This window comes from Mus caroli, unplaced genomic scaffold (genome assembly GCF_978045245.1).
Source record: "Mus caroli unplaced genomic scaffold, Mus_caroli_1 scaffold_7, whole genome shotgun sequence".
In the NCBI taxonomy this organism is placed as follows: Eukaryota; Metazoa; Chordata; class Mammalia; order Rodentia; family Muridae; genus Mus; species Mus caroli.
The window spans coordinates 57,438,906-57,451,562 of NW_028227262.1; the positions used below are offsets into that span (position 1 = coordinate 57,438,906).

Consider the following 12,657-nt stretch of genomic DNA (forward strand, 5'->3'; position numbering starts at 1 on the left):
TGATGGGCCATGGTGGGGTATCCCCATTTTCATGGCCCCTTGACTGTGTTAGTAGAATATGACAAGATGCCCCCATTTGCAAGAAGTTATCAAAACCTATTTGTCTAGTGAGGGCCTTGGGAGTTGTTCCATTTGAACTTTAATGGTTGTTGCTGCGAAGAACACATGCAGACTTGGGAATCTGGCATGACCTCTGTGCTGTCGATGTGCCTAGGCACTGCCACCTTAGAGCTGTCTCCGAAAGTCCTTAAGTCTAGGGCCAACAGAGGAAGAGAAACTGAGAGACTTCAGGCCTTTGAGAGGGCTGCATAGGCCAGCACTATCCTAGATCTCTAAGGGCTGTCAGAGCATCAGGTTGGTGGGTGCTGGGAATGCTAACGATCTCACCATTTTGCATTGGTCCCCATCCCCTAATTGAAGGGTTGAGGAGAAATCCATTGTTCTACCCACAATCCCTTTGTGATAGTAAGGACTTTTGAGAGCTCAACCCCAGCATTCTTAATAGCCTGAGTGAGGTGAGCACCATGGCCTAAGGCTGCTACCACCTCATTTCTTCTAGGGGTGTGTGTGTGTGTGTGTGTGTGTGTGTGTGTGTGAGTGAGAGAGAGAGAGAGAGAGAGAGAGAGAGAGAGAGAGAGAGAGAGAGGTGATGATGATGATGATGATGATGATGAGAGTGTGCTCTACTACTGAAGATTGAACCTAGAACCTCATGCATGCTCGTCAAGTGCTCTGCCACTGAGAGACAACCCTAGAAGCAGATTATCTTCTAGGTTGGTTGTAGGGGGGAGTCTATTTCCTTCAGAGCTACCACTGCTAGAAGCTGGCATCTGCCTGTTGCCAGTGTGACAGTTGATCTGCAATGACTTCCCAGTCCAGACTGTAAGTCTCTCACTGTGCACCTGGCCTCCCACCTCTAATCCTCACCTAAGAAAGAAATCATCATGTGCTGCAAAGATGAAGGAGAGTGAATAAGAGAGGAAATGAGGCAAAAGTCCACTCACAGATGCCCCAGAGATGACTGGAAGCACATACGTTTGTTCACTCCACATTTTTCTATCACAGGCAGGACCACCCAACCGTCTTACTCAAAGCCACAGTTCATAGTCTACACTCAGCTTGGACCATGGGACAGTCCTGAAGCCTCTCTGGTTTATTTATCATCTCAGGAGAGATGGCAGGCAGGAGCACTGTGAGCAGCTACCATCCCCAGAGCGTAGCCACTGCCCTTTGGAAATGGCTCCAAGTGTCCATGAAAGCCCTATGAAGGGGTTACAGCAGCCTCAGCTTGCAATGAGAGGACCTGAGGCCTGCCCAGGCCCACAGCCCTATGTGCTGTCACCTGGGCTCCCACCATGTCAGAGGGTGTGCATATGTGTATGAATGTAGAGGAAGATGAACACATGTGCATGTGCGTGTGCGTGTGTCTTTATATAAGTGTAAAACTACACAAGTGTGGCTTGGTGGTGGTGGTGATGCCTTTTATCCGAGCATTCCAGAGGTAGAGGTAGGCAGAACACTGAATTCAAGGCCAGCCTGGTCTACCGAGTGAGTTCCAGGACAGCCAAAGTTACACAGAGCAAAGGTATGTGAACATGTGGGTCACATGGTTTTGAGGGAGGGTGTGAATATATGTGCAGATGAGACCTGGCACTGCTTGTATGGTAATGAGTAGAAGGATGTGTAGCCTGTGGAGCTGGGTTGGGGCACCCACAGGAAGGGGTGTTGTGGGTTTGTAAGCATTCTTTGCTTCTGGCTCTTTGACCACAGCAGACCTGTGCCAGGAATACCAGAGGAGCATGAACCTCAGAGGAGACAAGACTGGGGCCATTTATGAAGTTCCTATAAGACCCCAGAGTTAGAGGACAGGTCTCAGACAAGTCTATAACTCAAGGACAGCAGGGAGTCACTTTGTCCAAGCCTCTGTGACCCAATAGACAACGATTTCTAGAGGCCTCTAGTTTACACTAGGAAGCCTCTCTGGCTGGGTCCCAAACCCCTTTTCCTGGCCATGCCTTCTGTGCTCAGGTCTGTAACACTTGTGCTGCAGTGTGGCCCCAGTCTGTGGAATGCAGCTGTGCCTGCACCCACCTGAGTCAGGTAGGGACGCTGGCTTCAAGTGAGTGCACTCAGTATGGCTTAAAGAATGCAACCAAAGAGAAAATACCCCAAGTATTTACAGAAAAAGCTGTTTCCCTCTTTCATCTGAGTTGCCCAGAGGAATACAGCTGCAGTTAAGTGCAAGGCAGCTTTCGGCTCATGATGGATGGGCCTAAGGATGAGGGGAGGGGAGCAGTAGGGGAGGAGTGAGATGAAGAGGAGCTGTGAAGGATGGGGATCAAGAGGAGGAGGAGCAGCAGCAGGGGGAGGAACAGTGGGAGGAGGAGCAGCAGAAGGAGGGGGAGCAGCAAGGGGAAGAACAGCGGGGGGGGGGGGGAGGAGCAGTGGAAGGAGGAGCAGCAGTGGGAGGAGCAGCAGGGGGAGGAGCAGCAGCAGGAGGAGGAGTGATGGAGAAAAGTAAGTGCTCCCTGCCTCAGGATGTTTTGTTATAGCATGCTGTCACAAAGAATCTAGTCACCTGGATCCTTGCCCACCACCTAAGAGGTACAAATGGCCCAGAACTGATGCCTCAGAGGGGACCAGGGAAGGAAGCAGCAATGTTGGCTTACTTAGATTCTCACTCTTCAGCTCCCAGGGTCCTGACCTTCTCATGTCCTTTGAACTTATAGTTTAGGGTGGTGGTGGTGGTAGTGGTGGTGGTGTGTATGTCTGTATTGTACATATGTGTGTTTGATGCATACAATTGTATGTGCAGATGCACATGTGCTGTGGCATGCTTATGGTAAGGTCAGAAGGTCTTCCGCTGTCTTTGAGACAGGGTCTCTTTGCTCTTCGTTGTGATGTACACAGGCGAGTAGCCTGCTAGCTTCTAGGGAGTCTCCTGTTTCTACTTCCTACCTTGCTAAAGGAGCATGCAGACTCTGTGCACATGTAACTTTTCCCAGTGGATTCTGGGACTCCAAACTTCCCTCCTCTCCTACAGCAAGGGCTTTACCCACTGGCATCTCACCTGCCCCAAGCCCTATTTAATATGCAACCCAGTCCCAGCAACCCAGGCCATGTTGGTTGTACTCTCAGATGTATCAACTAGGGATTGTTCTCTCTCTTTCTCTCTCTCTCTCTCTCTCTCTCTCTCTCTCTCTCTCTCTCTCTCTCTCTCTCTCTCTCTCTGTCTCTCTCTCTGTCTCTGTCTCTCTCTCTCTCTGTCTCTGTCTCTCTCTGTCTCTCTCTCTCTCTCTGTCTCTGTCTCTCTCTGTCTCTCTGTCTCTCTGTCTCTCTCTCTCTGTCTCTCTCTGTCTCTCTCTGTCTCTCTCTCTCTCTCTCTCTCTCTCTCTCTCTCTCTCTCTCTCTCTCTCTCACACACACACACACACACACACAGAGACACACACCCTGCTCCAGCACAGATGGAATGATTTCTGTAGCAGTTAGGGTCCTTTACAATGTATTAACACAACACAAACTAACTCAGGGACAGAGAACTCACTGGTTCTTGGAGCTGATGGGTCCTATGGCAATGAATGCCGGCCCAGCCTGATTTGGGGCATGAACACTATTCCCAGGAACCAGCAGCACACATCCCCGCCTCTACTTTCTCAGCCAGTATCAGACTCCGTTTTCCAAGCTGACAAGTGGTCTGTCCACAGCTGTCGGCTTCTCTTTCCCCTTTGTTTCTCTCTGCTGAGAAATGGCCAATGTATCTTCAGTTCACACCTAACTCCCAAGACTTGCTCTGGTTGGCTATGATGGGATCAAGTCACCAGCTGCTCCTTAACAGTTATTGGTGGGAACTGGGAGAGGTGATTGGTGGGAACTGGGGGGGGGGGTGACTTTGGAAACTAGAAGGGATGACTGGTGAGAACTTGGAGGATAACTTCTGGGAAGTGGGGAGGTGACTGGTGGGAACTGGAGAGATAGCTGGTGAGAACTGGAGAGGTCACTGTGGGAACTAGGGGCAGCACCAGGTGGGGACAGGAAAAGGGAGGTGGCTGGTGGAGAACTGAAGAAATGGCTGTTGGCGGCTGGAATCAGTAACTAGTGGGGTGACTTCCATTTTGGTGGCTGAGGGAAGCTGAGCTGGGCTGAGGAGCCAGTGTCAGCCATATTAGCCTTGCTAGAAAAGGTAATACCAAAAAAAAGAGTGTCCTGACAGGGTAAGCCAGACTTGTGCAGGAGATGAATAGACCCAGGATCCTGGAGGGGGGTACATTCCTAGACTGAGGCACATTCCTGAGGAGGGCTCAGCAGAGGTGATCCATCCCAGGAATCAGGAAGTCCTGATCATACTGAGAAGCTCAGATAGCTTCAGTGGGGCACAGAACAGTGATGTTCAGCATAGGGAAACAAGGTAGGCTGAGATGGCCCTCTGGATGCTGTGAAGTGTGAGCCACACTTTGGTGACGGGTACCCTGTGGGAGTCCTAGCCAGAGGTCATGTCCAAACTCTCTCCTCTCAAACCCCCTCCTGCCCTCCAGATCCTCGGTGTCACGGCCACTGTGAGGGTTTGGGCCAGGCCCAGCAGTCAGACTCTGATGCTATCTACTTGGCATTATGTATGAGTCAAGGAATTTTCTGGAGCCAAATTTCTCCCCAGACCTTCCTAGACCTGAGCACCCCACCCTGAGGAGTTCTGGGCTCTGGGCAGCACCTGGTACATTGTCTGCACTTCCTGGAGGACTTGTCAGAAAGAGATTGATGTCTCTCCCTCCGGCGGTGCGGAAAAGCCTTGCTGCTGCTTTAGACAGATTTGGGGCACCGCTGGGAGACACAGAGGGAGCTCAGCTTCAGCCCCACCCACTGGGTGCAGGAAGCCCCTCCAAAGAGCTAGTTGCCAGTTGTATACACTCCAAGACAGGGAGCTCACTCTTTCTCAAGCCTCCCCTCAGCAGGGGTGAGCTTGGTAGAGAAGGCTAGCCTCTCAAGGAACAGGCTCCTGGTCAGTGCCTAAGCCACAGTTGCTATATCTGCACCATAGACAAGCTCTGCTAACTTTGGGCCGGCTTCTACACCAACCCAGTTGAATCGGGGCTTGGGTCCTCACCCAGTGTTGACAGATGCCACAAAGTTTGGCAAGGAATCTGAAAAGCCCATCTTCTGGGCTCAACCCACCTGTGTAGTAAGCATGGCTCAAAACCGATCTTGAACCCACTGCAGAATAGTATTCTGCTGCCCAGGAAGACTCCTCCTACTAGGTAGGGTCCAAGTTCTGTCCTTTAGTCACATCTTCCTTTCTGCTTACCCTGTCCCAGACAAGAATGCAGAGCCTGTGGGGCAACGCTCACGGACCCTGGACATTGCTTTCTCTAGGCTAGGCTGGGTTGACCCCTCTTCTAGTTGTGTTATGCCCGATTCTCGTTTCTTTTGAACAGATAGCATCTCGCTATGTAGCAATTCTTTTAACTCAGCTTCCCAGGAACTGGTGTTACAGGTGTGTGCCACAAGGCTTGGCTGCTCTTCTTCCATCCTAGAAATCACAAAGGATGACCACTGTGTGTGTGTGTGTGTGTGTGTGTGTGTGTATGTGTGTGTGTGTGCATTAGGCATCCATCAGCAGGACCTCAGACCACTGGCTTTTTAGCAGTTTCTTGCAAATCCTGGGTTTATGGCCATCAAAGCGCTCAGTTTTTCTCAATCTCCCATTCTGTGGTTTTTGTGACCAATTTCAATATAAAAAATTCTTGAGTGTTTGCCTCTCTTCTGGCTGTACTAACCAATGTCCTAGTCTGTAGGAGGGACAGCATTCTTCCTGGGGCTCCACATGACCCCCGATAGGCATGCCAGGTGATGGGAACCAGGGTCCAGTTGTACAAGACCCCCCTGCTCCACAGAGGCACTGAGTCCTGGCCACTGGCTCAGTTTGAATGTGCTCCCTATGTTCTGCACACATACTCTTCCTCAAGCCCAACTTCCAACCTCCTGCCTCAGCGCACAGATTCCCCACCCACCAGTCCCCATGGCAGGTTCACTTGCAATCACTATGGATTTTGCCGCTTCCTTCCTCCCATGGCTGTTGCCTGTGTTAGAGCTATATCGCCTGTGGTCCCCCGGGCACTGAGGGACAATATCCCTCCCGGTTTCTCTCCTGCCATTTTTCACCTGCATCCTAATCTCTGCTTCATCTAAAATGAGTTCTGGCTGCTTACAGTGTGCCCAGATGCTTCCCTGCCTTGAAGAGAGCCCTGATGGCTCCTCAGCTCTGTCACTGGAGCCTCAGCCCTCCATCCACAGGGCCTCCTTCCTGTTTTTTCCAGGGGCTGCATCCCACCCACGCAGGCACAGGCAATGCATCTCTAGTCAGTCCCCCTTACTCCCTGGCTGCTGTGAGGCTCTTGCCTCCCTGGAGGCCCATCCCAACCCTTCTCCCAGTGTCCCTTGCTACTCCTGCAGCACACAATGCTCACCAGCTTCTGTGAGCTCCATGGTTACCTTGGGTCTGGAACCTTAAATGCAGAGATGGAAGAGGGTGCACCTCAAAGCAGGCAGGACCAGTGTCGGCTTCCATCAGGCCTTCTGGAGGACCTGCCCCTCTCCCACCCCTCCCCCACCCCCAGCCCTTGGTCATAGCACAGGTGACACAGCAGCACAGAGCATGCGTTCTTTGCAAAATGAACTAGTTGAAAGAACACACCTGAGGCCAAACAGCCCTCCATTCTCCTTGCAAACAGAAGTGAGCACGTTTGCTACACTAGGCCAGTTGTCACGGATTGATGACTGTCCCAGTTGGGGTATTCTGGGAAAGGAGGTCGAGTAAGATTCAGATCTGAGCTCTGTAGGAGACAGGTGGACCCTAAGCCTTGGAGTGGGTGCTACCCACCTGTGTCACTGTCTCAGTTGGAGTAGCCAGGCACTTGTCCCCCTGGCTCTAAGTGCCCAACACAGGCCACTAGGGCAGAGCTTCTCTGTGTCCTACAGAGCCTTACTGGAGAACACATAAATATGGATGGCTCAAAACTGTCCTGGAGACAGATGAAGTAGCAGACTGACGGGTGGAAGGATCCTACCTTGTTAAGCAGGGGAAGCTTCTGGGAGGAGGTAGCATTTTTATGGCATATGAACTGCATCAGAATGGAACTATTCAAACAGGTTTCTTAATCCATAGGACAAAATCAGTGTGTCTAAAAGGTAGCATCCTTCCTGGGACTGGAGGCCTGATGGAATCCAGACAGGATGCACAGCAGGAGCTGGGACTTTTGATAGTGGGGACACAACCTCCCATGGGATCCAAGGGGAATCAGGCAGGGACAATGACTCCTCAGCATCTTCCAGGGGCCAGTTTGCTGAGGCTAGACCCAGTCTGCTGAGGCTAGACCCAGATGTGTATTTATTTCCTCCTGGGTTTCCCTTTGGCCTTGTGAAGTGCTGCTTTGAGTAGCAGACTCTAGCATACCTATTCAACCCTCCTTTAATGTGGGAAACCAGAGGTGTGACCTGATAGGGAGATGTCCTTCTGCTGAACTAACTCCCTTTGAGCATGTTCTGAACACCTGCTGGGGACCATCCCCCAGAAGGTGCTGGAGACCCAGTCACTACAGGGCCTTCAAAGCCTCAACTTGTTTGACCTGCAGCATGGAAGAGGGCTAGGAATCCTGATAGTTCAGAAACCAGGATGTGGCCGGGCCTCAAGGTGGGGAGCTAGGATGAAAGGGTTTGATTCTTCTGCTGTTGTCATTGCGGGGGTGGGGTGGGGGAACTGGCTACCCAATGAGTGACCAGTCCTGGCCAGGGCAGTTGTGACTGTCCTGAATACAGTGAGATCTCTGAGACTTTGATTCAGAGTGCAGAGTTAGCAGAGCTAGGCTGGATGTCACCTGATTAAGGGCCCATTCAAGGTCACCATGGCTCCAGTCCAACAGTGGCTGCAGAGGAAGAGGAGAGGCCTAGAGGGAGAGGCGGGTTGCATGAGGTGGTGGTAGCCATTATAACCCTAGAGCTTTGGAGCCTAGTTCGGCTCAAGGACCCACTGCCACAGGTTCCTGGTCAGTGCCTAAGCCACAGTTGCTATATCTGCACCATAGACAAGCTCTGCTAACTTTGGGCCAGCTTCTACACCAGCCCAGTTGAATCGGGGCTTGGGTCCTCACCCAGTGTTGACAGATGCCACAAGTTTAGCAAGGAATCTGAAAAGCCCATCTTCTGGGCTCAACCCACCTGTGTAGTAAGCATGGCTCAAAACCGATCTTGGACCCACTCAGACCAAAGAGAATGAACCTGCGTTTGGACTGAGCTGGGCTGATCTCACCAGACTTGGAGAGCAGAGCAGAAAAGGGGTCGAGAGTAAGCAGAGTACACTCATTAAGGGAGGGTACCGCATCGAGGCTGTGGAGACAGAGGGACTAGATGTCAGGCCCACGTTGCCTGGACCAAAGAAGAGAATGAAAGCAGTAGCTGGTTAACAGGGCCTAGAGTATAGGGCCGGGCTTGCACTTGGCCATGAGCTACGGTGACAGTTTCTGTGCCTTTCCCTGTCTTCCCTGCAGATCCTGGAGGAGAACATGAAGCTGGAGTGTAAGTGCCATGGTGTGTCAGGCTCCTGTACCACTAAGACGTGCTGGACCACACTGCCACAGTTCCGAGAGCTAGGCTACGTGCTCAAGGACAAATACAACGAGGCCGTCCACGTGGAGCCTGTGCGTGCCAGTCGAAACAAGCGGCCCACCTTTCTGAAGATCAAGAAGCCCCTGTCCTACCGCAAGCCCATGGACACTGACCTGGTGTACATCGAGAAGTCACCCAATTACTGTGAAGAGGACCCAGTGACAGGCAGCGTGGGTACCCAGGGTCGAGCCTGCAATAAGACAGCCCCTCAGGCCAGTGGCTGTGACCTCATGTGCTGTGGCCGTGGCTACAACACGCACCAGTACGCCCGGGTGTGGCAGTGCAACTGCAAATTCCACTGGTGCTGCTATGTCAAGTGTAACACGTGCAGCGAGCGCACGGAGATGTATACATGCAAGTGAATGCGGTCACAGGCCAGATCACAGGCAGGATACAGTTTCCCTGCAGGCCACTGCCTGGATGCTCACAGGGAAAGAACCACAGAAGCACTGTCCTTGTCTTTTCTGCTGAGGGGGAGGGGTATTCTGGGTTTCCTGCAGACTCCTGTGGGAAGCATCTCTCAGAGGCCTGCCCATTCTTCTCTACACGGCTGCTGCTCGGCCACCCTCCCTCAGACACCGCCCGAGCCCCTCCAGGACTGGAACAAAGTTTTCTACGGCAGGAGCTCTGGAGCCTCGGGCCTCGTCATAGCAATATTTAACAGTTTATTCTGATATGAGATAATATTAATTTATTTAATTAAAGAGAATTCTTCCACTTCGTCGGGATTCGTCTTCTGCAATCAAAGTGGACTGCTTGAGGTCCTGGTGGGATGACTTCCTAGGACTGGGAGCTGAGAACAGCTGTACATAATTATTCTTTATGCAGATGTTTCTACTAGTTGATTTCACAAGTACCCTTCTGCAGCTGGTGTTAAGTACAAAGAGAAGACGGTCTTTATACACATATAGATATATATATGCATACACATTTGTAACTTTGTTTTGTTTTGTTTTTGCTGTTTGCTGCTACCTATCCAGACTCTAAGCTGGTCCAGATCTGGAATTGTTTTTCTCCGGGACGTGCCCCTATCCTTTTGCCCTTTACAGTTCAAACCTCTCCTTTAGAAAAGTTCCATTGGGAATGGTGTGTGTGATGGGGTCGAGGATCACAAATTCCCAGCAGTTTCCATCCTGAAACGTGAACCACTGGATAAGAGGCTTTCTAAGAGACTATTTTTCTATGGATATTTTATTTATATGGAGTCTGCCTGCGGTGCCCCATGGCCCATGCCTCTTCTTAACACTGGTACTCACTCAGGGGCAGGAGGACAAGGCCAGGTGTGTGGGCAGGTCCCTCGGGGACCCTCACACAGCTGGAGCCTGGAGTTCTATTTGCCAAGGGGGCCATAGCAGTTACCAGATGCCTGGGCCGGGGTATCATCTGTGTTAAACAAGAGGGAACCATCCCCTGGCTTTAGCCTGCTAAGCTCAGGGCTTGGAATGGGGTCACTGGATGGTTATCTTGGGAGATGACCTCGGAATGAGCCTCTGCGGTGGGTCAGTCAGTGTCTCACACACTTTGGGAAACGTGGGACCTGGCATTCATCATCAGGCAGAGGCCAGCTCAGGGATGCCGCTATCCCATCAGGACAGCCCAGGCACTGCCTCTAGGTGAGGTGTAGTCCTAAGAGAAGGGGTCAGAAAGGAGGGGGAAGGAGGAAGCCAAGGAGTGTTGGCCATCCTCAGTGAAAGCGATGGGAGCGTTCTCTCAGCAGCAGAGACACAGCTGTACCTGTATCTCTCCAATGGGAAACCCCTCCAGAAGGCTGGGGATATTTTTTATGTGTTTCCACATGCATTTTCACCTGTGTGCATGTAAGCACATGTGCACACTCCTGTGCCAGCACTCTGAGGCACCTTCAGGGTGCTCATGGATACATGTGCTTACAATATCTCTCTGTGCCTGGGAGATCAGACCATGTGCATGGAGCTGTATGCCTGAGCATTTGTGGTCCCGGGGGTTATTTCCAGGTATCTGCATTTGTGGGTGGGGTGCAAGGTAGACAGCAGGGAACTGATTTGATTGTGTTGAGCCACAGTGAGACTGCAACTCTGAACTCTGTCTCCACAGCTGCTGGTGAAACTCAGATGCCTGTGAGACCACAGCCCTGAGCCTCGTGGCCTACGTGCTGGGAGCCCCTCAGTGCCTAGGTCATATCCAGTCCCCCACCTGGGTTACATCACGACCAATAAACATGGCTGTATGGCTGATTTCTTCCCTTGAATGTATATTTTAATTTCTTCTTTTGTGTAGGTGTTTGGATGTATGGGCCTGGAACTAGAAAGATGGAGTGGATGAACAGATGCGTGGATGGATAGATGGATGGGGGAGTGGGTGGGCAGATGGGTGGACAGACAGATAACAGATAGATAATAAGTGAGCTTTGGCAAGTAGGTGAGTAGATGTGTACATGGATGTGTAGGAGGATAGACAGAAGGATGGGTGTCTAGATAAATGTGTGAATGGATAAATATGTATTTGGTAAGGAGAAAACTCTACAGCATTTCTCAAATTCCCACGTCATATCCTCCCCTCTTCTCTCCACACATCTATAGGATCTCCATTGAGCATGGGCTTTCCCAGATATCAGTCTTTCTGTTTCTGGCCTCACTTGTACCTGGAAATGGGGGAGCTCCAACTAGCCTCACCAGGTGACTGTTTCATTAGTAATAGCAACATAAACACAACGCAAATGATGCCCTGCTTCAGCATCCAAATGAACAGAGGGCCCGCATGAGGGCAGCTAGTCTTGCCAGACCAACACAGGGCTTGCTGCTAGCCTGTCAGCCAATCCCATAATGCACTGCAGGCATCCGGCCTCGGGGCCTGTCCTCTCTTTGAATGCCAAGCGTGACTGTGCTCTGAGCCTCAGTTTCTCCATCTGTGAAATCAAGGAACTAACACCTTCCTCTCAGACTACTGGAGAATCCTTCCAGGAATGACCACGTGGCATTCAGAGTGGCAAGACAGCACATGAAGGCTAGAGCTTGCTAATGTCAGTCATTATCAGGATGTCCACTGAGAGGCCTGTGGCCAAAGGAGTCTTCTAGCCCAGCTTAACAGGGTACACCCTTGGCTCTGTGCTGGCAAAGCCACCCCTGTTCCATCTGTTGTACCCCACAGTGGTTTTCCAGCAAAACTAATGCTTAAAAGACTGGAATCTTAAATCACTCCATCAAACCGTCAGCCAGATGGCAGAGGACAGTGGGCACAAGCCAGGTAAGCAGTTCCACATAGGTCTTTCCTGTCACATGACAAGGTAGGCTTGTGAGGCCAAGTCCACAGCCCTGACCCCAGCTCTGATTCACCAAGCAAAGCTGGCCCTCTGGGTTTCTAAATACATCCTCCCTTGGACCCACCATTCTCAGCATAAAGCAAGATAGGACTGTGGACAAACTTGGTCTTGGCATGGAGAAACTGAAGCCGAGAGAGGAGCAGGGAACCCCTCAACAGGATTTAGGTCAAGAGAGTCCTGAGCAAAGCTTTTCTCCAGGAGGTAGAGGCTTCCCCCCACACAAGCAGGTCTGAACTGTAACCCAAGCATCCAGGAAGCCTTCCCTCCCCCCCTCCCAACCCCCGACTGACAGGTGAGAGCATCTTATGGACGAGAAATCTCACACCAGGAAGCAAGAACAAAGACTGCAGCCTATGTGACCTCACATCAGCACCCAGGCCCGAGCCTTCTGCTACTTCCAATGGAGGATTAAGGGAGATGAAGACAAAGGACCACACAGGCTTTGGAGAGCCACATAGGCTGTTAATGCTAGCTCCTCTCCATCTGAGCAATCCCACAGGCAAGGAACTCTGTCACAGCCTCCCAGGACAATACGTGGGTCCCCTGACTGGCCTCTCCACTTGCCTTTGTTTCTTTTCCTGCTACTGGAAAAAGCAACTTATGAAGGACAGGATTCATATCAGTGCACAGCTCAATGTACAGTCCATGTGCCGGGGAACTCAAGACAGCAGGAGCTTAAAGCAACTGGTCACAATAGGTCCTCA

General features: G+C 51.4%; 1 protein-coding gene across 2 annotated transcripts in view; it reads left to right on the forward strand.

The window, feature by feature from the left end:
* The window catches only part of Wnt7a (Wnt family member 7A), a 46,376-nt gene extending 35,511 nt beyond the window's left edge, over positions 1-10,865 (forward strand). For both annotated transcript variants that reach the window (XM_021165391.2, XM_021165392.3), the window contains exon 4: positions 8,538-10,865. In XM_021165391.2, coding sequence (XP_021021050.1) covers positions 8,538-9,017 — 480 coding nt within the window. In that variant the 3' untranslated portion in view covers positions 9,018-10,865. The remainder of the gene's footprint in view (positions 1-8,537) is intronic.
* Positions 10,866-12,657: the final 1,792 nt, after the last annotated feature.